Source organism: Polypterus senegalus, chromosome 12, assembly GCF_016835505.1.
Source record: "Polypterus senegalus isolate Bchr_013 chromosome 12, ASM1683550v1, whole genome shotgun sequence".
Taxonomy (NCBI): domain Eukaryota; kingdom Metazoa; phylum Chordata; class Cladistia; order Polypteriformes; family Polypteridae; genus Polypterus; species Polypterus senegalus.
Window position 1 is genome coordinate 63739265 of NC_053165.1, and position 26504 is coordinate 63765768.

Below are 26504 nucleotides of genomic sequence, written 5' to 3' on the forward strand. Positions count from 1 at the left end.
TTAACTCATTATTTTGTAGTCGCTGCAGTTTGAAATCTATTCAAATAAACACGTATTACATTTTGTTATAATTCTGTTTCGAACCGTACTCACCGGTTTTTAATTTTATTTTGCCATATCCTTTGGGGTGTTTTATAAAAGGCACTATATACAGGTACACTGTGGCTAGACTTGTTCGAAAACAATCAAGTTTCGAAGCGCGCAGAAAACAGTTTTAGTGACATCTTCTGGTCAATAAAAATAACGAATGTATTGTATGTTGTAGAGAAACAACGGTTTGAAAGAGGAGCTCATGACTGTGGCAAGCCATTACGTAGGAACTATTATTAGCTTATTTGGGGTAGCAGACAAGATGTTTCATTCCATAAAATACAATAAAGAAAACTAATATATTTTACATATTTCGTTTAATTAAGTAGGCATTACTTAGCCCAGTTTCATACAAAGGATTTTTTTATTACAAACTACTTACTAATTCAAGTTTGTTATTTTGGATTACCTCTAATTAATATGGTTAAGATGCACTTTACTTATTTTCATCAAATAAAAGCAAAGATACAAAATGTGCATTTCTGTCACACATGGTGCAATGCTTAGTGCTGCTGCTGTTGCTGCCTCACAGGGCTAGTAATTGACCCCCTCTGTGTGAGTGTGGGATTGTAATGGACTGGTGTCCTGCCTTGATTTGTTTCATACCTTGTGCCTACCGCTATCAGGACAAACTCATGGTCCCCATGACCTTGAAATGCATTAAGCATCTTGAGAATGCTAAAAGTACTGCTGTGTCTCAGCACTTCATTCTTCTAAGTCCTGTCATTGGGCGTCTTATTCTTTAGAAAAGGCTTTGAATTTCTGGGCAAACTTTCAAAGATATAGAAAAGTTGTGGTCATCTCAAATAAAAGTGTTGGGCTGACAGATGCTGTGTATTTAACTACTTAATAGTAGTATGGAATAGGGAATAAATTTGATTAAAATGTGTGGATGAGTTCTTTGAATCAGTTGTTGTTTCACTAAACAACATGGAAGGTAATTTTCAAATGTGTTCCAACAATGATCATATAATTAAGAACAGCTCTAAACAAGGAGTGGGTAAACTCAGTCCTGAAGGCCTAAGGTAGCTTCAGGTTTCTATTGCAGCAGTATTCTAGTCTGCTTCAACTATGATCTTATTTCATAATTATTGTTTTCAGTAGTCACCATACATGAGCTGAAATTAAAACAGAAAGTATCCTGGTCGCTTTCAGAATAAAAGGAAGAAACCAACTCTAGTAGAGTGCAACTCATTCTTGGACAATCTGAGATTACCAATTGGATTTACACATGCATCTTTATGACATGTAGGAAAACCCACAGAGATCCATGCAGAATGTGTGGAATTTATTCAGACAATGACCAGGTGTGGAACTGGAATACATACTGGATGCTGGAACAGTAAGGAAGTATTTGGTAACCATTGTGCCACTGTGTTGCCTCCCTTTATATAACTGAACCATAATATTTGAATCCTATCCATGTTTCAAATATGCTGTAAACGCTATTCTTTAGAGTTGCACATTATTTTTTAAACAAAGCCCAAGCTATCAGTTCTGTACAATGTTAACGCTCTAATTGGTCACCCATTGTTTTAACAATTCCTGATGCTATACCGCATTTAGTTAAATTGGACAACATCTAATCCTAACTTAAAGCTTAAATTCAACAATAGCTTCAGGGCTGGAGAAACTGCTCTGGCCCAGGTGTATCTGGGGTTTCCAGGAGCTGGAGCTAAGGGTTTTCTATGGCTCTGAAGATTGCCTGGAGGTGAGAATAAAAGAAATGGAGGAAGTCAGACCGTGAGCCCTATCCACATTAGTTTGGTCCTTAAAACTTAAGTTTTACAGTTCAGAATCATAACTATCCATTCTACCTACACCAGAATTTGTTGACAAGATTATCATTTGAAGTAAAGCACCCCTTTAGAGATTACAGTAGGTTATTTTTCAGTGTTAATGCACAGGCCACTCTGTCATTTTGACTGTGAAAGTACTATGCACAGTCTTATAAAACATAAGTACACCTCATGAGATTTTTTAACGTAATGTGGACATATCAAGATTTATTCTTAATTTAAACTGTATCTGTCAATAATGAAGATATAATAAATTGTATGTTGTACATTTACATTTTGCAGATCAGTGTATAATTGGAAAATAAACATAAATGGAAATTTTGCATGTGGAATAAGATAGTAAGCCCAAGGGCAGAACTCAAGATGTTCAAAGAAGTCACTAAGAACCCCAGAATTTTATTATGTGACCTACTGCACAAATTAGATCAACCTTTGCTGTCCAGAAAGAACAACAGGACAAGACGAAAGTTTGCCTGTAAACACCAAGAGTAAAGATATAATTATTTGGCCACAATACCAGAAGACATGTTTGGCAAAAACCAAAGAAACCATTTGACCAGAAGAATCTGATATCACCTGTGAAGCATGGTGGTGGAAATGGTATGGCTTGGGGCTGCATTGCTGTATCAGGGTCTGGGCAGCTCACCATCATAGAATCTGAATTCTTCATTGTACTGGAGAGTGTTTTAGGAAAATGTCAGACTATCTGTCAGAAGATTGGAGCTCAACCAAAAATAGACCTTGAAACATTACAATGACTCGAACTTTACAAATAAATCAACCAAGGAATTGCTGAAAAGAAAGAAATTGGAGGGTCTTAGAATGGCAAAGTCAAAGCCAAGATCTGAATCACATTGAGATACTGTGAGGGGGACTTGGCCCCACAATACGCCCTCATCCATTGCACAGCTGAATGAATTCTTCATGGAGGAGTGGAAAAGCTTTCTCTCAGTCATTGTAAGAGACTGCTAGTTACAGAAAATGCCTACTTGAGGTTTTTTTTTGCCAAAGGGGGCAATACCAGCTATTAGAGCTAAAGGTGTACTTAACTTTTTCCACTGATTGAAATGTTGTATTTGTTTGTTTTTAGTTGAATAAATTATTGTAAAGACAAATTTTTTTTTTTTTCAGTTACATCACTTTCATCTAAAAATAATGTTTAAATGAAGATCAAATCGTGATATGCTCACATGCTTAAAAAAATCTATGGTGTGTACTTACTTTTTCACATGACCATAAAACCATTACAAAATTTATTCAGTACCAGTAATGGCAAACTGCACAATAACGTGCAATGAATAAACTTCACTTATAGTTTTCGTCCTCTTTCTCTGTATGTTTAGCATTCATTTGTTCAGAGGTTGATGCTGTTGCTGCATCCTGAGCAGCTCTTCGGCTCTCCAGCCTATCAGCCCGTTTCTTCTCTTCTTCCATCTGCATCTTTTCACGTTAAAACTGATTACAGTAAGTCAGTGTTTGTGTTGCAATTACTTAGTACGTTTTTCTTAATTTTTCACTTAAGCTGGCACTTAAGTCTTTAATCTGCCTCAAGAATGATTTTAGATATGAAGAGGTAGGGGAAGTGATGGCAAAGGTGGAAGGGGTGAGAATGACGCCCTTATGCATGTGCCCCGCACTGCCACCCTTCTGGCCGCTGCTGAGAGTTGATTCTACAATAAAATAAAATAAAAAGAGGAATATCCTTGGAGGTCAATCATCACCCCAAAAGCGAATAGTAGATGTCACGTAGTATATGTGTACCAAATGTCAGGTCAACTGGTTTACGAGCTAAAGGTGATATAAAATCCTGACCAGACAAACGGACAGCCACAGTAGCATATTGTATAAGAAGATGGTACATTTTAGCTAATGTAATGCCAAGAGTTCCATCACACAGAGATCTTGACATATGACATTTGTAATTGAATCAAGTACAAAGTGGTTCTCCATGTACCTACACGGAACTTCTTCATTTTTCCCATTCACATCCCAAAGATGTGTGAGTTAATCTGCCTGGCGACTATGAGTTTACTCCGAGATGAAGTAAGGTTGGTTGCAGTACTGAACCCAGGTATGAGACAAATGCTGGTCTCCCTAAACTATATAATGGAATAAATGGATTCATACAATTGTTGTCTGGATGAATGTATGGTTCCAATATAAAATGAAAGAAGAGAAATCCACAAAATATCAATCGTCTATGAACAGTAGCACTATCCTAGATGCCAGGATGCTTTTTACTTACGAACGGTTTGAAATCACTTATTATTATTCTGTCCGGCACTTTCAGATTCATCAGCAGTAGCAGTTTATAATGTGGGGTGCTGGGGAGCCGGCCCTCTAAATTTTTTTAAAACACTATTTACATTAATTAGGTAATGTGAAATAATCATGAAATAAATTTGTTTATTTACAAAATGTGCCAGTTGTCAGCACAAGTCAACATACATTAACAATTGGTTTGGCTTGTACCGTATTTGTTTATTTCTATGTTAATTTAAATAAAAATCTGTATGAATAATTATATTTCCATATTGAAGGATGCTGGCCAAATGAGAGTCTATGCAAGTCCTTGATCTTTTGGCAAGCAGGTGACCTGAGGCTGTCCTTTAATTGGTTGCTCTCTGTGCCCCGGACACTCCCACATTTATTGGCACTGAGTTAGTATTGTTTTAGGTTTTTTTAATATAATGTGATTGGACAATTGTTGATGCACTATATCATGTTGACTTCAATGGTTCACTGTTTACACCTGCCTTTAATTTTAAATAACTACTGATGAGCAAGCGTGACTTTGATGGCAACTTCAAACAGAACTTCAGAAATGAGAGAAAATTCAGTTTTCTTCAATTAAATACCCCTTCAAAAATTGTTTACTTGAATAAAAAAAGAAGATAAAGGAGCACAGTCCAGACTGACCTGACTCAAGAATTCGAAGATAAGCTTACACATGGACTTTTTCCAGCTCCCGTTATGACAAATAGAGTTGGCAAACTGGGTGTGGTGTAAGTAATGCCCCTTTTTGCTTTCCTTGTTTTCTGTTTCAAAGTGTTGGTACCGAAGCGTTGTGGACAACAACAAGGGTAGGAGATCTAAAGCATCTTTATGAAAAATGCAAGTGGCATGAAAGCAGCCCCAGTCATCTAAACAACAGCATGAGGCAAAATGTTTTTGAAGGCTTAGTGATGCTGAAAAACTAGATGAAGGCTACAGGGTTGGAATTAGAAGGCACAATGAAGAGGTGACTACAAATCGACACATCCTGTCAAATATAATAGATGAGATATATATGTGTTTGTGGTTAGTAGAATACTGGTGTGCCTTGGGATGATTCTGGTTACAAAACGTGTGCCACTACAGAAAAAAACACTACTCCAAACAATACTATGCAGCTATTTTTGTTTACAGGCTTAGTGAAATGACTCAATTTAATCAGAAAATAATTAACAGATTTTCAGGCCCGAAGGAAAGGAGGGCAAATTTACATTCAAGGAAATACAGGTATCCTGGTTGTAAAGACAGAATAAGATTTAGGCTGGACTTGTCCTGTGGATGAAGTACAAGACAGATTGGGGGCATGAATTTACAATGTGAATTTGTGCACAGGTGAGGTAAACTTGGCAAACTTGCATAAGACTGGGCAGACTGGCAGCAAATGTAGAATAAAATTAGGGTGGAATAGTTCTGTGGGTATGGTAATTGATAAACTGAGATACACGACTTGAGAAAAAAAGAGAAGTAGTAATTGTATGATGTGGATTTATGGATTACAGTGGAAATAGCCCAGGACAGGGCACTCTATCAGCAGAGGCAGAATAAGATTTGGATTAGACCTATACTATGGATGTGTTATAGGGCAGACAGAAGTCCACATTATTGGAAGATTATGGAGGTGGCAGCTTAGACATTATGGTGTGGGTTTTGATAAAATGGGGAACTGGGCAAGTTGGCAGAGGATTTGGACATTTAGAGACAGGTGTAGTATAATATTTTAGTGGCAGGTGCACCTGTTCTATAGAGCAAATTATGGGAAGAAAAAGGATGTATCTGACTGAAGTTTTGGAGCACTGTAGAAATGGGAAAGCTGGTATCAGACTGTATAGTACATTTTAGCCTGGATTTGTCCTATGGGTCTGGTACTGGACAGGCCAATATGTCCATTAACACTATGATGAGGACCACGAGAGCATGTGGAATGACCAGATAGATAGATATGAATGGCACTATATAATAGACAGATAGATGTGAAAGGCACTTTACAATACATAAGTGCTGCTTCGGTTTGTCCTAAAAGCTGCACCCCAGCCCAAAATCTTTTCACAAGCAGCCACTGCTCACCAGTACGAGAAAACCTCCACATACAATATATGTTTGACTCCTCCTGATCTTTGTACGGTTCACCCGATTTTTAAACCCTCTGGACCCGAAAAAGACCCCTAATTTTAGGCCATTTTTGGACCATATTTTCTGCAGGAAATTCCACTCTAATGAGATTAAGGGTAAACCATTAGGTCTATTCAGCAAAAATAATTAAAAGGACTTAACTGACCACAGGGGTTCAAACGCTACTGGGGTACGGGAGTTCAAAGTTAAATCGTCTTCATAAATCTTGAAAAAAAAAGTGGACTGATAATATAGGTATGTTGAGTGTCGTTTTACGCTATTTCAAGTTGGCAGATCTAGCTGACTAAAAATCTCTTATCAGAGAGTGAAAAATTTAAACTGAAGCACACATTTTAACATTTCAAATATTTGACGCAAATATTCCCGTTTAAGTACTACCTCATGAAGTAAATCGTAACATTTTAATCGACACCCTCAATTAGGGCGGCTTACACTCATTCGGGCGCTTTTAAAGCAGGAGCACTTGAACGTTTATACTTTTAATCGTGTGCACACAAAAATAAGATGCCTTAGATATATTGAGAATTTAAAGATCAAATCCACCCAGTTCGCCTAACACTATGGTCATTTAACAAGACTGACAGCGAGGAACTCAGAAAGACGTTTAAACGGAATGTACAGAAAAGCTGAGATTTTTGGAATGCTATCAACTCTGATTTTAAAAGTACAAAGCATAATATAATGTTCACATAAAAAAACAAAGCCAAGTTAGAAGAATTTAGACTAACGGTATAAACCGTTCAGTCCGCTTCTTTTCCGTGAGATAAGGACTCAGGAGGACCGAGTGTGCTCGCCTCTCTTTCGCTTATTGGTCAATTAAAAAGCGGGAGGGTGTTTTCTTCCGATTGGTTCACCAGGGTGTAGTAGACGGAACGATCATTTTAGATTGGCTGCCGACCAGGCGGGAGGGCTTTGGAGAGAGCCTCGTGCGTGAGGTGACTCTAGTGTTGGCGTCACGGCGCAAGTAGGTCTACCGCGAAGACAAGGCGCCTGCGCACGGGGTGGTGAGGGGGTCACCAGATTGAACAGCGGTCGATTGGAAGGGTCAGCGTTCGCGAAGGGGACGCGTGGACAGCTTGCTACAATGGCACTAGAGAAGTGCCAAGCTGAATGGGAAGAGCTGGAGAAGGAGTTTCAGCAGCTGCAGGTAACAACACGCTTGAACTATACTGTCTCTAGGCTAAAAGTTCTTAAGCCCCCCAGTAGAAACGTTCGCGCCCGCGCCACGTTAAAGTACCCAACGAGCACCCTTACTGGGTTGTAGAGATAAGATTTAGTTATTCCTTCACAAACGAGGACAGCTGTTGAGCTATTCTGTTAAAGGCTAAATTCCAGCGTCTGGGTTGGTACCCAAAGTCAGTGTCTGTCTCTACCCTAGCTGTTGCTGTACGACTTACTGGAATGTTACCCTTTCCCTCGTTTTTGTTCTAAGATAGGTGGCTAACCTTCCATGGGCGAAAAGAATAGTACAAATGAGGCAGAAGAGCCGCCCGTCGTTATTTGAATCGGATTAGCTAATAAAGTGTAATCTTGTTCGATGCGGATTAGCAATTAAATAGCCATCATCCCGTCTGCAGCAGGCTTTCAGGTAACCAGTGATACGGAGTTTGGCTTGGTTTTGATTCGTAATCATTGCAGAAAACCACAGGCATGCATGCAGCATGGATCACTTGTGATTTGGGGGAGAATTTAAGAAACATCCAGTGATACGTGTGTGATCTAAATAGTTTTTACTTGGCAACAACATGACTAGTGACAGAGTAATAATCAGTCGTGCACAAAAATAAGACCATAGCAATGATTCTGTGTTTCTTTCAGTTTGAAATTAACTTGTCAGAAGAGTAAGACGTATGAGGCATTTAGTAATCATCTGGGATGCTGATGAGAGTCAAGTAACTACACTACAATCATATGGGCTGCTGCCTAGGAAAAAACGGCAGCCTGGTCACTTGAAGATTATGAAACACATTACAGTAAAGAGGGCTGGTTTTGATCAGCTTTTAAATAAAACGATGCATTGAAGTTTCATGTACTTGGAGCCTGTTTTAAGAGTGGCAAGAATAATACAAATTGCTGCGTTGTAACTAGTAAGTATCCAGCGGCTAACTGAAGTTGGCTGCATTGAGCATTAAGTAATTAATAAAACAGAAACAGTATTTTGTCATCCCCCCATTTGTACTTTTAGTAAGGTCTCGAAATACACTGATCATGCATTTCGTTACAATAGAAGAAATGAAATGTTAACGCTGTTCTGGTTCAGATAATTAGATAATTCCTGGTTCCTCTGTTTACAGCTCCCAAACCTAGAGTTTTAGCAGCAATCCTAATCGACATTGAATTAAATATTGTTTGTGTATAGTTCATATATATATAAGACTGCATATCAGTTTTTGCTGATAAGTTAAGAGATGGCTCATATTTTTTTGTGGACAAATATGGCAAACTATATTTTGGTTTATTCTTTCTTCTGTATGGTAAAATGATTTATAACTGGATTTTTTTAAGTGCAATCATTACATTTGGAGCATTTTAATTGAATACAGAACTTAACTCCAATATTTGCATGGGTGTTTTTTCTTATCAGGAAACTCATAAAATATACAAACAGAAACTTGACGAACTGACAAACCTCCAAACAATATGTAGCAGCTCGATCAGCAAGCAGAAAAAGAGTTTCAGCGATCTTAAGTACAGCTTCCATTTGTAAGTGAACCTCAATGTTATCTTTATGACATATGCTTGCACACACGCAGCTTTTAAACTGGAGCACTTTACAGAAGCATGAGTTGATCTCATAAGACATGTTGTAATACTGTACGCCGAGTGTAATGTCACGATGAAAGCAAAGTTTCCAACTGTAAAGACCATACTGCATATGCACACTGCATGTGTACTCCATACTAGGGATGCTGCAAGCTTGCACATACATCCCTTTAAAATGATTTCTGTCCCAGAATAGCAGTGACTTAGAGGAGTGCTTGTTTGCTGATAAATATCAGCATGTTGAATAACCGTATGTTAACAGTTTTATCTGCAATATATTAAAAATTTCTAGATTACATGTCAGTGTAACATATTTGATGCAAACAAATAATTTTAATTCTTTTAAAAATTATTAGAGGGCAAATACAGATGGTGTAAACTTTTAAAAATAAACTTAGAGAAATATCTTGTCAGCTGAATCTCCATACTAGGATATCCAACAGTAAACATTATTATATTAAAAATGTTTACATTACTTTTCATTAATACCTTACTAATTATATGTCCAAGAAAATATGCTTCTTCTTTATGCATCCTTCCGTGTTGTGAAGGAATCGACATCCTTTTTTCCAGATTGCTTCCTGCTTTCCACTTGTTATTTCTGGAATAAGCTCCAGCCTTTAGCAACATTCAGTTGGATTAAGAAGGTTAGAAAATGTTAAACTGCATCCTTACCATTTTTAACTGGAATGCCTCACTTTTAAGTTTTTGATGAGGTCCACCACATCATAGTCATCCTAAAACAAATATTTCCCAAAGAAGCTTGCAGGTTTTCTTGTTTAGTCCCTTCCTAAGATAACACTGATTGATTTAAAAATACGGGTATAGTTGTAAGCACATCTTGATGCTTTAAAAAATAATTTAAAAAGTACTCCTTGAAGAAATGTTTTTGCCATTAGATATTGGCTTACCATATTGCCTAACTTAAAATGTTTTTGCCCTTCCCAGGTGTAAACGAACAAAGAATGCAGATGAATTAGAAATTATCCGGAATATTGAATGTCAGATCAAAGAGCGAAAAAATGTTTTCTTTGACATGGAAGCCTATTTGCCAAAGAAAAATGGGTAGGATGTATTTTACTTTCATTAATATGAAGGACATCACATATTTCATATTTATTGCATATGAGTAAAGTGATTTATTTATTTTTTTTTTAATTTGGAAAAGTATTACTGTGATTCCTTCTGACTTGTCATTGTGGTGTTCAGCTTGTTCAGAGCACTAGAAGTTTGCCTCTGAGTTAAGTATAGATTCTACCATCCTTTTCATTTAGAGAAGCAGGATTACATCTCTCACCTTGCTGGCTTGCACTCTCGCCGATAGGGAGGTTAGCACCAAGCTTTTTCATGCAGAGCAACCACATTTGAAAAGTTAAGGACGTCTCTTCTCACTAGATACAAACCTCTCCAGGTCATTAATGGGAAGATGATATCCAATCATAAATATAAATAGGCTGTTCTTGGGAGTAATAATTTGAAACTTTTGTTTTCATTTTGAACATTTATATTCTAATGCACATTAAAAAAAAAAGTAAAATTTATATGTTCAGTATTTTGTTGCAATATTAAATATGTTAAAAGATGTCAGGGGGAGTCTGTTTAATTAGTTTGCCTGTGGTAGCGACACCAAGGAAATGGTACAAGGCCAGCATAGGCTTTGTAGGAATGCTCAACTGTGAGGTGGAGCATGTGAAATTGGAAAGGTGCTGAATAAAAGTGGTAAAAGTAATAATGATCTACCTTCATTCTATGCCTTGTGACCTGGAATCACCAGCATGACGATAAGAATGAGGTAGGCATAGTGGAGGAATAACATGGTGTCCAGGTTACTAAGGTGCAGAAGAGAGAAGAGTGAGCTCAGGAAGAAAACTGCAATAGTGGCAGTACTTCCCGACAGCTAGAGGGCATGCAGTCCCTTTAAGCACAGTACAAAGTTCATGTTTACAGAGACATCAGGGGTTAGTGGAGGTTGTTTAACAGAGTGTAGAGTCAGGAAGAGAATGGGGTAAAAACAGTCAACTGAACAACAGAGGGTGAGTCAAGTGTTGGGAGATTCAGAAAGAAACTGTCTGGATGTGGTACTGGGGTGGGCAATTAATCAGGCAACCCCCACATGATAAATGTGTTCAAACCAGTAAAGACAGACCCAGAGGAACAGCAAATTTTGCTTAATTTTAGTTTATTTTGCACCTTGTATTCTGACACCAATGATGTCTCTTTTATGTTGTTCACATGCAAATAAACACACTAATGCATACATTTTTAGCTTCTTTGTTTCATTTGGGTTGAGTGTCCACTATGAGAGTGCCCCCAAGTGTTACTTGTTTAAATATTGTTACAGTACATTAATTAGTAGTAGGAACACAATGAATTAAAGAAAATCAATGAAATACTTGAGCAGATGAGCTAGTTATTTCTTTTGTTGTTTGCCTTTTTAGAGTACAAAGAAGTGAAAGTTGTAAAGCTTCATTTACTGTTTTGGCTAAAGAAATTTAGATCTGTGTCAAACCTACATACCTTTACATTTAAACATCTTTTGTGATCAAAGTTACCAATGTATTGCTTGCTGTAGTTTAAAAAAAAAAATCCCAAAAAGAAAAGTAAAACTTTAAGACCTTATATACCTTAGTGAATAAAGACATAAAATCTCCGAGAAATTTGGTTTCTTTTATGTAATGTGCTGTTCTGGAATATAGTTGGACTCAAATCATATTACCTAAAATGATTTTATATAGTTTGCTGTTCGGTTCCATATATTATGTGATAGATGATGAAGTGCTTAAGGAACTTGCCTAGTTCAATAATGAGAGTTACTTTTACATGTTGTTGGAGCGCCTGTCTAGCTGTTCTTGACCAATAGATTTTATGCAGATTGATGATTTTTCATTTTCTTTACTTGGATACAAAGAGAGGCATGCTGTGTTATTTGTGGCAACAATCTTCTCACTCATTCTGTTTTTGCCTATAACACTGCTTAAGAATTTGACATCCAAATACTTATCTAAACGTCCACTTTTGTTGCTCTTGAATGGTGACCTTATTTTAATTATCAACATGTAATGCTAAACTTTCTAGTCCTCTTTATCTGCCCCTTCATCTGGCTTTGCCTGTTTTTTACTTAGTGTTCTTAGCTTTACTGTACTAATTGTATTTTCTTGTAATTTGTCTACTCAATGAATCATTATATTTAGGTATTTTTCTAAACTGATGCTAATTGTTGTGTAATGAGAATCGACACACCACGAAAGGTTCCCTTTGTAAAGATTATACAGTATGGCATACATTTGATAGCAAACCAAACACAATAATATTTGATTTCATGATATGTGTTGACTTGACCATCAAAAAATATTAATCAGATATGAGGCTTTGGTTATTATGCAGATTTATTTGTCTTTTAGGAGAATCAAATATACTGATATGCAGTTTCTTTTGCTTTTTTCAGGTTGTATTTAAACCTCGTACTTGGGAATGTGAATGTGACTCTGCTCAGTAATCAGGCAAAGTATGTTTCACCTTTGTCCTTGTGCCTGTCCTTAGTCTGTTTTGGCTTCCACTCAGAAACAGAAAAGCATGTGCAAAATTAACCTTTAAATTGAAAGCCTAGTGCATTGGACTGACAACAGTAAGAAACGGTCTGCCCTCAGGAGGGTGCATTAGGTGCTCTGTTACAGTATTTTGGGAAATGAGTAAGTGATCCCCCTAATAATCATAGAAATGTAGGTTCCACATCAGGCAATAGTTATTGTAGTTCAGAATTTTGCTGAAATGTTTTCCCCACTTGTGTCTCAAGTTACAGATTCAATCTCCCTCTCTTCTCATCTCCCTTTAAGTGAAGCCAGTTTGCCCTGTTATGCTTGTGTCCAAAGCTACAGTAATTAATCTAGTAGCCTGTCTGAAATGAAAATGGACATTCATTTCAAACTAAATCCTACAGTTGGTTTTGGGGCATGATCATCTGCAGTAGGCCCTTTGGCACAAATTGAAATCGGAAGATTTGAGCTTTTAAGTTTAATTTGTATTTATTTGAAATATACCTTATTTAAATAATAGATGAGTTATTTTTTCAAAGAATTGTTCTTCCGTATGTTCAATATATTTAGCAGTGTCCAGCTCCTATTATATTTTAATTGCATCTGAAGGTCCTGTGGTTTTTGTTTTTTTAGCAGGCTTTAATGTACAGTATGACACTGTTTAATTTAGGTTGTGGGAGGTCCTACATATTTTATCAAGTGAAAACTTACAGATAACCAGTGACAGTAAGGTTGTAATCAATGGATGTTTGTTTAAAATGATTTGCTGATAGTTGATGCTGTTGTGAGTGTATATTTGGCTTTTCTGTGTTGATCTTATTAATACTTTTGTAATCATCTAATTTTTATACTGCATACTGTATTCTTCATGCAGGTTTGCCTACAAAGACGAATATGAAAAATTCAAGTTGTATTTAACAATAATTCTGTTGCTAGGTGCTATAACATGTAGGTTTTTACTAAATTATAGGTAAGTTTTCTTTTACCTTTCATCATATGGTAGGAAGTACAGAAAATAATAAACATTTTTCCCCATAATGCTAAACTTTTTTTTTTGTGCAAAGCCTTAATTTATCGTGTGTTTGTTACTAATTAGTTTGTATTACAATTGTGAAAGAAAGATGCCCACATGTTGAAACTGCGGAAGACAAGTTTCTTGTTCTCAGCATGTCATCTTGTACAGGACCTGTACTCCATATACTACTACTATTACTATAACAACAACAAATTTTATTTCTTGTATATCCCAAAATCACACAAGGAATACCTCAATAGGCTTTATTAGACCATGATGGCCCCATCAAACTTGACACAAAAACAAAAAAAAACCCTTGTAGGGAAAACAAAATGGACACAGTATATATGAGGTTACTTTATATACTAAGGTGTTATAGATAACAACATGTTTCCATCAACTTACTTGCTTATGAAATATATATATATATTTATATTTATATATATATATATATAATATGACAGAATTCTTAAAAAACTAATAACATAGCCTCATGATGTATTATATATACTCATTAAATAAAGTATTTAAATATTTTAAGAATGTCTTTGTAGGTGTAAAATCTGTAATACTTATTAAATCAAATGTGAAAATCTTTGTGCAGATGCCACCTGATACTTGACTTTATTACATATTGAGGTAGTTTTTTTTTTTTTTTTACACTTGATGTAATTTTGGCACAAATTTATTCAGATTTAAGCAGGCTATATTCCACTTATTCTCAGTGTAGCTGCAATATACAAATAATCTAGCAAACCTTACCATTGATCATGTTTCTTAGTTAAAGCTCTGTGAAGCAAACAAAAGATATACATTATTTAAATTATTATTCAGATCAGGCAAGCTTGTCTCACTTTATTATAGGTGAATGTCTATATCTTGCAGATCACCACTCCGGTTATTTAATAATATATAATATAAATCTGAGCGCTATTAAATCAAAGCACTTACCACAGTATAACCCTCTGGTTTTAACTGCAGTGATTTTTTTTTCCATTTTGAACAATTTATTTAGGAAATGAGAAGTTAAAATGTTTTATAAAGCTGATCTGACTTTTAGTATATATAGATGAAATTGTCTCTAAAGACTGTTTGTCACATGCTTTCTCCTGACAGAGTGACCGATGAGATCTTCAATTTTTTACTTGTCTGGTACTACTGCACATTGACCATTAGGGAAAGCATTCTAATTAGTAATGGCTCAAGGTGAGAGGTCCATTCTTTGTTTAATATTTCTTTAAATCATTCTATGAAGTGATGCTATTCTTGTAAAGAATATTTATTTTTGTTAGCATTTTCAGCTTCATTTTTTTCATTAGACTGTCTCTGATAACTTTTGATAGCCACGCATTAGATATTAATTTTGTTAAATTTTTCAACTTCTTAGTGCACTTCACTTAATAAGTCAATGGTGAGTTGAATTTATTCAGCACAAATTAAAAAAAATAAAAAATGTCAAACATAATGAAGCATATCATGAGACCCTCAAGTTAGAAATACATCAGGCTTTGTGTTTAAGGGTTGAAAGCTATCATTAAAGATGACATTCTGCTTTTTGTGCTGACTTAATCAAAAATTGGAAGTCAACCAAAAAGGCAAAATTTAACTGAGTATTAAAGGTATAGAAAAAACATATATTTATTACGCATTAACCTTTTTTTTCTTTTTGGGTGCTGCCTTTTAAATTAAAAACTTAAATAATAAAAGGAAAGATGTTCACATCAGTGCCTTAAGGAAATATGCAGCGACAAATAAAATACGCTAAAGAAAAACCTGTAAGATTAATTTTTCCATCATTGACAAACTAAATACATTATAATGCAATTTAATTCAAGCAACCAAAAATAGAATTGCTTCATCAGCTGTACTATGTCACTTTTCGTCACAGTTAGCCTCATTCAGGAAAAAACTAAAAAAGTGAATGGTAAATTAAAAATTAAGTTTTAAAAAGAAATGAATACCAAAAAAATCAATAATCAACCAAAAAAGATTTTAAAAACGATGCACAAGGCTTGGCGATTTAGAGTGGACTAGCAGGACTAGCTTTAACTCCGTCAACATATGTATCATTTAGATAAACAAAAATGGTGAGTAAGTACTACCATGAGGGAATCTAAAAAGGAACAAACAAAATGTACTGAACTGAATGTATACATTTACATGGTTTTGGTACCAGTTTAAAATTAGGAGCAAAATGAATTTGATGTTTGAAGTAAGGAAAAGTTTATTGCTGCTGTTCTTATAGTTTTCTTAAGCTTCATTTTATAAAATGTCCAAGATTACTGTGTAATTGTGTTGATTCTTTGATTGTTCTGTAAAATAATTTACCTTTTTCTGAATTATGTTACAGAATTAAGGGATGGTGGGTTTCACATCATTATGTGTCAACATTTCTCTCAGGGGTTATGTTAACATGGTGAGTATACTGTACCTTTGGATACTATCTAGAAACAATCGGAGTGACAGAATTTTTTTAGGTTTTTTTTTTGTGTGTGTTACAACAACTCCTTTTTATCTTTAAACTACTCAGTTCCCATACAGAAATATAAACTCTGTGTATATGTATGTTTGGATATTTTTCCTTGTATTTGTATTTTTCATTTCTTCTGTACTGTAAAATTTGAAAAGAAACATTAAATTGATCAAATTGCATTAAAGAAAATGCTAGTCTGGGCATTGTATTTGCGCATTTGACATTTTCTCATTGTGTCCACATGTTTTCCATGGAGAGTGTGGTTTCTTCCCACATCCCAAGTACGAGTGTCGAGTATATGAGAATGTGTGAAGAATTGATTCGTGCTTTGTCCAGGGCCTGTTAATGTCCAGTGTATAATGCGGCCAGGAAAGCCTTCATTAACCTATATTATCCCCTTTTGTGGAAAATTTGACTGGATGACCTTGTTACAGAAAAACTGTTAGAAGTTAGTTAGTTGCAAGTATTTGAGTTGTTAGTTTTAAGAATGACAGCATACACATTTACCTGTTTATTGTTGGTTTAATTGAAGCATGTGTCCTGATGAAGGAATCAATAGATTTCTATCAGGTCTGGTAAGGTGAAATTTTACAGAAGTTCAGAAAAACAGAATAGGAGCGCATTAAAAATGTACAAGTACAAAATAAAAATACGCTATAGTAAGGTAGAATGTACAGTATTTTAAATATGAAGTGCTGAGTATAATTAAGAAACCGTATTGTAGTAGTTTTCTCAAGGTTTTTTGTCATTTGAGAGAGGCAGGCTGTCTGTTTTTAAAGGAAACATCCAACAAGGATGATGATATTGATTGAAAAGTGAATTAATATATGAAAGCAAGTCCATTAACAGAAAAGTGTTTTATCTAATAACACACTTAGATGCTTTATTAATCCCAAGGGGAAATTCACATACTCCAGCAGCAGCATACTGATAAAAAACAGTATTAAATTAAAGAGTGATAAAAATAAAGGTATAACAGACAATAACTTTGTATAATGTTAATGTTTACTCCCCCGGGTGGAACTGAAGCTTCGCATAGTGTGGGGGAGGAACGATCTCCTCAGTCTGTCAGTGGAGCAGGACGGTGAGAGCAGTCTGTCGGTGAAGCTGCTCCTCTGTCTGGAGATGATCCTGTTTAGTGGATGCAGTGGATTCTCCATGATTGACAGGAGCCTGCTCAGCGCCCGTCACTCTGCCACTGATGTCAAACTGTCCACACTCCATGCCTACACTTTCAGCAAGTGGAAAATTTTCATTTTAGTGCAATTGATAGATCAAGGGCATCTATAATTAAAAAAAAATAATGGAGGATTGTACGTATTTAGTATCACTCTAAAGAAATACAAAAGTGTAATTTCTTAAGATAAAAAATTAAACCCAATGGTTCAGCTTCTAATTAAAGTAACCTTACATTTATTAAAGATAGTCAGTCATTTAAAGCAACTGGAGAGAACAGTTTGTCACTTCTTGCACCTGGAACTGCCCAACATTAGCGAGTGTCAAGACCCTCAAGTCCTCAGACATAGTTTCAGTAGGACGTAGAGATGGGTTATACCTTTAGCCATATTCTTCATTTCTATTTTGTAGTTAATTTTACTGTGTTTTCTTGTTCTGTCTATTTATGCTTCACTTTAAACATTTAAAAGTGGTCCTCAGATTGTTCTTAACATTGTAGAATTGATTGTTCAAACTATGGCAGCAAAGCATTATCAAATTATAATTTTTGAAATACACTGTTGGCCTAAGTATCTTGGACGGTTTTCAGGCTGTACTAAGATGACATCTAATATTGAAATAAAGTAACATTCTTGAGAACTCATTGTTTATGTTGTACACATATTAGAGCTTCTGTTAAATTTCAGTAGCCCCTTATTTTTTTATTTTTGATAACCGGCTTCTTTTGTTTTTTTCTGTGTAGACCCGTTTCTGACAATTGTTTATTGTAGTAAGACATCACTTTAGGTGATCTGATGCTACCTTGGCCTTGAGTTTAACAGTCAGTACAAGAACTAAATTTGTAAGAATATGTGCTCTGGCTAAATTGTTTGATGTTTTACTTTTTATCCATTTCCAAAAGATCCAGCCTGTTGTGAGTGATTACCTTTTAGTTTGTTTTGATAGATTTTAAAGTAATGATTTTAAAGGTCTAATGAATACAATATGGTTATTGTATACAACAAAAACAAATTAGAAAAGGCACTTTTAGTAAAAATTAGGTCTCGTTAATTTATTAAACAAAATTAAAGCATCCTTGTGTTTTTATAATTAAAATGTAATTAGAATGAGTCTTACTATGCAATTTATCTTTTTTTTTTCTTTTTTTTTCTTTAGGCCAGATGGATTGATGTATCAGATGTTTCGAAATCAGTTCCTGGCATTTTCTATTTATCAAAGTAAGTGGAGAGTCTTTCACAATTTGTCCTGTGGCCATACAAAGTTGTAAGCAGTGGCAGGTCTGGCAGTTATTAAATTGGACTTCTTACCTTAAGTTAAATATCGGTACACTTTCAGTAGCTTTTATCTGAAAATTAAGTTTTACAACAAATGTTAAAAACAGAGTCCAGTATTATCTGGTGATATTGGAGAAATGTAATTATTTGTAATTTATTTATCCTTTTATTGCAAACCACTACTCAGTATTTATTACATAGAGGATGATGAAATGTGAGAGGCTTAAATAGATATGTTGACTGCAGTGCCGCCTTTCAACTTCTGCATCCAGTAGTTGAGAGGGGTGGGAACCTCCTTAAACTTTATCACTTTGGTTTTGCTTAATTATGTTCACAAGAATTATTTACTGTATTGAATACTTTGAAATCACTTTAGTGTTTTTTCCCTTGTTCTGGCACCTCCCAACTCCCTGGTACAAGAAAAAAAACCCACGTATAATAAATCATTCAACTTGTTGTGATGTCTGGTTATGCATGACATCAAACATTTTGAGATTTTTTTTGGGGGGGGATCATATTGTGTGCAGGAAATGAAATCCTACAACCAATAAATGTTTTCAGCAAAATTGATCAGAAGGATTTGAAGCTGTGCATGCCACCTCATCCCAACCATGGGGTTCAAACCCTAATGGGATACAACAGGGCAATGTTACTCTTTTTCACTAAACTTAGGAAAAAATGGAGATTAGTAATGTAAACATGAGGAGTGTCAGTTTATGATATGTTGAGTTTGCTGAACTAAGGTAATATTTTTTACCAATATTTGACTCTTTACCGGTGGCCCTACCCTCTAAGAGACGCTCCCAGGAGGTAAAAAATGATAACTTTCAAACATGAGCACACTAAATATCGTTTTAGACAATTTCAAGGACAGTGATTATGAATTATATTGTTATTTTTGATGGTTTTCTATTACAGTTGAGAATACTCAGACTTGAAACATTAAAGTGAGGCATACATTGTAATATTTCAGATATGTTGTACAACTGTTCTTTTTTATTTTGTACTTCTACTTCATGAAGTAAATCATTACATTTCTTATGAACACACTGAATTAGGAAAGTTTACGCTAATTCAGACTTTTATACTTACTTGTTTTGATATTTTACCAGGTAATTTGAAGTGATTTCCAGAACTCTTCTATTTTAAAGAAAAACCAATGCAGCTGATGTCCATGATTTTTAGATCTGTCTGCTTTTTAAGATTGTTTTCTCCTTACTTTGCTATACAGGCTTTGTGCAGTTCTTACAATATTACTACCAGAGTGGATGCCTCTACAGACTCAGGGCTTTGGGCGAAAGGAATCACCTGGACCTCACAGTAGGTGTGTCAAATTCATTTTTGTGGATTTAATTTGAACTAAACGGTTTTTATACTGTTTCTTAAAACATTCAGTCAGCTTTTTGTGTTGGGGGATTTTGTTTGGCAATTATTTTATTTGTAAGTCTGTTAAAAACCAATCGTGTGCTTTTTTTGCAGTAATTCTTTGCCTTTAATGTTTCTGCCTTGATTTAAAAGAATACAGCATTGTTTAAATACTAGTTTTCCTAAAAATCTTACGAAATTAAAAAAAAAAAAGAAAAAAATGTTTGTGTGGTTAACGTGATAAAAGAATATATATGTTCTTTTACAGCCTGTCTTGAGACTTCTGTGGCATCCTCATCATACACTGCAAGCCTTAAATGGAGAGCATTCGGTTTTTGTAAAAATAAAAATGAAATGCATCTATCCACTATCAAAACCATTTAACACACTTTAGAGTACAGTACTTTGAGCTGAAGCCTATCTTCGAGGTTGCACATAGTACAAAGTATTATGCAACTGTCGACATAAACAGTGTTAACCCTCAAATACAAAAAAGCTCTCACACACACTGTGCACCACTAATCAATAGCATATAGCCACTTTTACAGATCCTTGTGACCAGCCTAATGCCACCACAACATGATCTTTTTGGGGGGGAACATGCCATCACCTACAGAATGTTGTGTGTGTTTTTTTAATATTAAATTATACTGGGGACATAGCATTATTTTTGTCACCAGTAACCCATTCTTAAGGCTTTTTTCTTTTACTCTGGGCACAGTAAACAGAAATCTGATGCATTCTGGTTTTAATTGTTAGAATAAGTAAAAGTAGGAGGTATGGTTTATCACGATTATTTATGGGGCAGTGCCTCCCTAATGTGCCTGCTATTTCAGCACGTTCAGTCTTCTTAAGGCATTTCTCTTACCAGATATTATTTTAGTAGTTTTCTTTATTCGGGAATTCATGTTTAGACTAAGTTAATATAACATATCTCAGGTACTTTAGGTTTATTCTGTGGTATGTAATTTTTTTTTTTTTTTGGCAGAGGGGTTCCAATCTTGGATGTGGAGAGGCCTGACATTTCTTCTCCCTTTTCTCTTCTTTGGACATGTAAGTTCATTGATTAATACATCATAGTATGCCCTTGGATACATTATTTATGCAAATAATGAATGAAGTGGCATACCTAGCATTTTTAGGAATGCATTGGCATAGAAATTATGGGTTGCTGCAGATAAGGCTTTTTTTTTTGTCAGGTTTTTGATTCATTCCCTTCCTATTTTTACAGTTTTGGCAGCTGTACAATGCACTGACATTGTTTGGATTGTCTAGACATACAGAATGTAAAGAATGGCAGGTAAGTGCAATTCAAGACAGGGCACACACCAGAGCATTTAAGCAGGTGAATTTTGTTAATTGTGATGGTGCTATTGCAAATATGAAAGTATGGTTTTCTGTGTCTCCAGAAAACTTCACTAGAATCAAAATGGCCCAATCAAATTGGGAAAAAAAATCCACATCTGTTTAAATGACTCTGTATCTTCACTACAGTGATCTTAACTGTGTTGCCGTTTACAACATATTCTGTATGTATATGCACAACTTCAGACCTTTTCCAGAAATGCCCCCATGCTTTTCTGTTTAAATTTCAAGTTTCGGTAAACAGCTCAAAAACAGTAGCTACATAGCCAAAACTAGATCACAATGAGAAACCATAAGAGGACCAAAGCATGCTGTTATGTACACAGCATTAATGTAGGTAGAGTACTTCTACCCTAGCAAAATGTGTAAGTATAATCTAGTCTGGACAATACAAATCCAAATCAGTAAGTCTAGGGACTTTTTCAGATATGGTGGAAATGGTAGTATTACTGATCTGGGAAAGTTCTGTAGCCATTCTACTGCAAATTGGAGAAAGATAAAATCATTTAGTTTTTCTGATTATCAATCTAGTTTACCTTACAATAATTACCTAGCATTTAATATAAAACAATACAGAACACACTTACTAGCAAGTCCTAGAGGTTTGAGGTAATTCAGCCTTGCATCTTTCACCCTCCATTGAAAAGGACACTGCTAGATCTTTCTCAAAATACTATTAAAAGTAATAATTTAGTCAGATCTCTTCAATGCCGCTTTAAGAATACAAATTGTAAAAGATGCCCTCGTTTTCTTTTTTGGGACTGCCTAAAAAGTGTTTATTTTTTTTTTATAACTTAACCTTTTTTTTTTTCGGACTCTGTTAGAGGTCCTACCCTGCAGGAGTTGGTCTACAAGGTGAACTGACTCAGTTTAAACACATTACTTTTAAAGACTGAACATAATTCTGTGTGTTTTCATAAGCTATTTTAAAATTAAAATAAAGCTTATTCAGAAGCAATTCAAACACACAAAAGCCATAATACACCAAACATTTTATTGGTATTAATATTATTGTAGCAATTAAAATGACTGTAATTGATAATGGTATAATTTAATAAAATTTACAATGATGGTAGGGAATTTTTACATCTAGTTATTTGTTTTGATAAGTAGCCAATGCTTGGTTTAGAGTTTTCATACTAACGCTCTTTTAGGTTTGTAGTTTACTTTGTTTTTTTACATGAAATGAAAGGAAATCCCTAGTTAGCAAAATACAGTTTCTTCCTATTACTATAGGGGCTTGTGAATAAGGCATCTAACTTCAGTCTCATCTACTCAGTGGTTCTTACAACTATATTTCCTTAAGCTGGAGTTAAGTTAACCTTAACCCTCTTCATATTTCAGAGATGGGTACAGATCAAAAGGCCATACTCTGATAACTGTAAAACCTTGTATTCAGTACTTTTCACCAGTTATTGGGACCAATTACTCTAAAACTAATATTAGACTTCTGATAGTTCTTTGTCAAATTGAAGTTCTAGATGCACTTTCAAAAGTACAGAAGTGCAAAAGTTATTTAGGATAAAGTGGCCCATTCTTTACTACAGAAAAATTATGGAAATCCATTCTATATACAGTATGTGGGGAAATTTTAATTTTTAATATTCTTGTACTTTAATAATAATAAATAATACATTTTATTTATAATGCGTTTCCCATGCTCAAGGCACTTAAAGAATATAAGAAAGAACGGCAGGGTGTACAGTATATAGCATTGTACAAACCAAATAAATAAATAAAGAAGATTACTTTCTTAGTGATGAACAAATAAGAAGTTAGTGCTTTTAAATCTTCCCGCTCTTGTGAATGTCCTGGAAATTCACTGATCTTGGCTTTTTTTCTATCCATATAAACAATCATATTGGCCAACTTCATTCAGCTTATTGATTTCAAGATGTGCTCCTCACATTTTGCATCACTAGTTCAAGCGGAGTCTTGTAATTTTTCAGATATGATAAGAGTATGTGGAAATTGAGATTCTAGGGTGAATTATGTGATGCAGATTTAAAACTATTTAATAATGAAATCTGCTGTTACAAACCACAGAGCGTGTGGCAGCATCTGCTAAGCAGATACAATTCATTCTTATGGCTACAATAAGGGTGTAACCTACATTACTTACAGTGGGACTGTCACATACTGTGATGAACTACAGAAGAATCATAGTTTGGAAATTTTTTTTTTTTCCTTTACAGCCCAAGTAATTGATTGCTTAAGCCAGTCATTGTCCACAATTTGCTGATCTGTCTCGGCAACATTCTTTTCCTGTACTGTTCTAACATGGAAACGACTTAATCTATTTAAAACTCCATAACATATAAACACCACTTTGTCCTTTTTTTCTTTGAAAAGTGGTAATTACATAATTTAAATGAAATGAAACCGGATGTGAAATTTGAAAACCTAATGCATTTATCCTGTTTTCTGTCAGTGTGAAAATTGTGGAATTTACTCTGCAAAGAATCAACAAATTGGTCCCCCAGGAAAGCAATGCTGTTGTAGTAGAGTTGACATGATGACCATTTTATTGAATAGAAAATACAAATCAGCTAGTTTGCTTTTCAGTTATGTCCCTTGTTCATTAAATTAGATACGTTGATATCTTAAACAATGGGGATTTTGGAGGAAAAATACACATGAATTAGTTTAAGCAATAGATGGACAGATTGTAATTGCCACCCAGCATGTGGCTTCTAAAGATAATGCTAGAATGAGGTCAGAAAGTAGCAGTATAAACACAATGAATTAAGTAATACATGTGAAGAGCCTTCTAAATCTTACCTGTGTTATTGATTCTGTCTTTGCAGGTGTTCATGCTGGCACTCACCTTCCTCTTGCTATTTTTGGGTAACTTTCTCACCACTTTGAAAGTGGTCCACCAGAAATTTCACAAAAACAAAGACAAAGCCAGGAAGAAGGAATGAGTCCAGTTGGTGCACAGATTTCAGAGAGAAACTGAACACTTCTCTTCTGCTATGCCTCATCTCACCCCACAGTAATTTTAGGGGCTTTGAATGCTTGAAAGTGTGTAAAGGAAATATTACTGATTTGCTGGTATTGAGTTGCTACCATCCTGTTTAGCTGTTACACTGTGAGATCTTGTGAAATAAGACTTGTAATTCTACTTGTGGAGGTGGCCTAAGACTAGATTTCAATGTCAGATTTGCAAGCTACTCAAGTCAGCCATGGGAATGTTGTTTGGGAGAATACCATATGTTCAAATTAAGTAATTTATTGGAAAATATTTCTGAAATTGAGGGGGATAAATAACTACTTAGAGGGGGTTAAGAGAGATTTTTTTTAAGGATTTTAAACACTTTTGAAGCCACTACTGAGTTTTGGTGTGCTATACTGATTTTAGGTGCCTCTCTGCTGCTTCAGGTGTTTTATTTTTTTTATATATGAAATATGAAAAGCAATGGAATGGGAAAAAGACAACTAACTATACATGGGAGGAACATAATGATTAATTTCTTCTCTTTCAGGGAAATCTGCATTTGAGCCATGTTTCATTGCATGTAAAATGGAGTTAAAACCTTATAGCATTGCTTCGACTGTCGGCAGTATTTTTTACTGCTGTTTTTAAACTTGTACTTAAAACTTAAAATGGAGAGCTCAAAGCTCATAATGCAGTATTTTGGTGTCCTAAGTTCAGACATCGTTGCTGGTGTTTGAATATTCAGCAGTATCATTTTCAGTGCACAGCACCATGATAGCTTTGTAAATGTTGACTTGTGCATCAAAAGGTTTTAGAGAGCAGCATTGTTTATTCAAAAGCTACATGACCTGTGTCAGTTTTCGTATTTGACTAAGATTAAGGGAGCTGTGGAATTGAATTGTAAAGTTTTTAATGATTGCATGGACCAATTCAGAATGGTGGTTCTGCACTGTTAATGTAAATTTATGCTGCCTTACTTAGAAATACAGCAAAATGTTAATCTCAAAGGCCAATGCAAAGTCAAATGAAGGTCTGATATGCTTCCTCTGCCTAGGTTACATTTTTAATGTAATACAATCACTCAGCTAATAGAATAATTATATAGGATAACACGAATTAAAACAGGAGGCGGCAAGGTGTAAATCTCTATGCCCCATCTTGTACAGTTAAAGAAGTGAGGTCGGTTATAGAAGATGGGATACAACGATTTAGAGAAAAAAATCCTTTATACCACAGACCTATTATCCTCCACCCCTTCATTTTTATTAGAATTGAGTAAATGGGAGAACTTCTAGCCAGTGTAATAGAGGGATCTTGTATTTTTCCTTGTTGTATTTATTTGTGTTGCTTTGGAAAATCCTTGAAATCTAACATTTGTTTTAGTCTATCTTAGTATTCTGTTTTTGATGTCCTTGACCTATCAAAACAGTATTGCATTTCACATCTTTAAAGTAATGTTTTAGACATTTCCTACTATTTTTTAGAAAACCCATCTTTTTAAGTCCACCACCATAAATTGCATGTTACCATACATTAAAGATGTGAACATGGGAGGTGTCACATTTATTATTTCTCATCTGCAATGTTAAAACCAAGGACTTGAGTCCTCTGCTACCAGGAGTTTTAATAATCCTTACTTTGTGTTGCATGCATAAATCTGACATAATAATTAATATATTTTAATCCTCCTATGGAGGAGAACCTTTTATAAATTGGTAACCACAAGCTTGTGTTTTTCATTCATACTAAAATGTGTGCAAGTTGAGGTGGGGGGGAAGAGGAGAGCGACTTTGTACAGAGGTGCTACATTTGTTAAAATGTAATTCAGACCCAAATTTGGCCGCTACTTACGCACAGTAATTGAGAAACTGTTTATGTTTAAAATATATATATATATATATATATAAATTTTTTCTTTTCTGAGCCTGATCATGATCTTTTTTTTTTAGTGGTTATGCCTGTGTCCCTGAATTAGAAATTTGTCTATGGTATTATAATGTATCTGAATGATGAAAAGGGAAAAAAACATTTTTTTCTTAATGTCTTGAAAGAAAGATTTATTGGATGTTGCTGTAAAATAAAACTTGAAAGCAAGTATTTGGCAGCTGCTGCACTATATTTCAATTAATTATGGCGTTTTGGAAAGAAGACAACCTTGGTAAATTAATACAGGGAGATCATTTATCATCTTAAAACAATTATCTTTAAGGCCTGGGGTGGAGGTGTTAGTAGTGATGGTTTGCCATTTGTTAAAATGAAAATGGTCCTCATTTTCAACTTCATGTATTTGAGAAGCAAGAAGTTTGGCT

General features: G+C 35.0%; 1 protein-coding gene across 3 annotated transcripts; it reads left to right on the forward strand.

Annotated features, from left to right (window-relative positions):
• The first annotated feature begins 7213 nt into the window (after positions 1-7213).
• tmem120b (transmembrane protein 120B) lies at positions 7214-26299 on the forward strand. Of its 3 annotated transcripts, XM_039771897.1 has the most exons (12): positions 7219-7440; positions 8878-8996; positions 10005-10121; positions 12502-12561; positions 13464-13559; positions 14721-14810; positions 15955-16020; positions 18409-18470; positions 19759-19851; positions 20881-20945; positions 21124-21192; positions 24065-26299. In XM_039771897.1, the coding sequence occupies exons 1-12, from the start codon at positions 7378-7380 to the stop codon at positions 24179-24181; spliced, it is 1017 nt and encodes a 338-aa protein (XP_039627831.1). In that variant the 5' UTR covers positions 7219-7377; the 3' UTR covers positions 24182-26299. The 3 variants fall into 3 exon arrangements, with proteins under 3 accessions (XP_039627833.1, XP_039627830.1, XP_039627831.1); XM_039771896.1 differs by lacking the exon at positions 24065-26299 and having other exon boundaries at positions 7215-7440; positions 21124-22331; XM_039771899.1 differs by lacking the exons at positions 13464-13559; positions 24065-26299 and having other exon boundaries at positions 7214-7440; positions 21124-22335.
• The last annotated feature ends 205 nt before the right edge of the window (positions 26300-26504 follow it).

Excerpts from the sequence above, each read along its gene's own strand:
- tmem120b (XM_039771896.1), top strand. The coding sequence starts at position 7,378 with ATGGCACTAGAGAAGTGCCAAGCTGAATGGGAAGAGCTGGAGAAGGAG. Across the intron at positions 8,997-10,004 it reads CTTAAGTACAGCTTCCATTT|GTGTAAACGAACAAAGAATG; the intron begins GTAAGTGAACCT and ends TGCCCTTCCCAG. Across the intron at positions 18,471-19,758 it reads GGCATTTTCTATTTATCAAA|GCTTTGTGCAGTTCTTACAA; the intron begins GTAAGTGGAGAG and ends TTTGCTATACAG.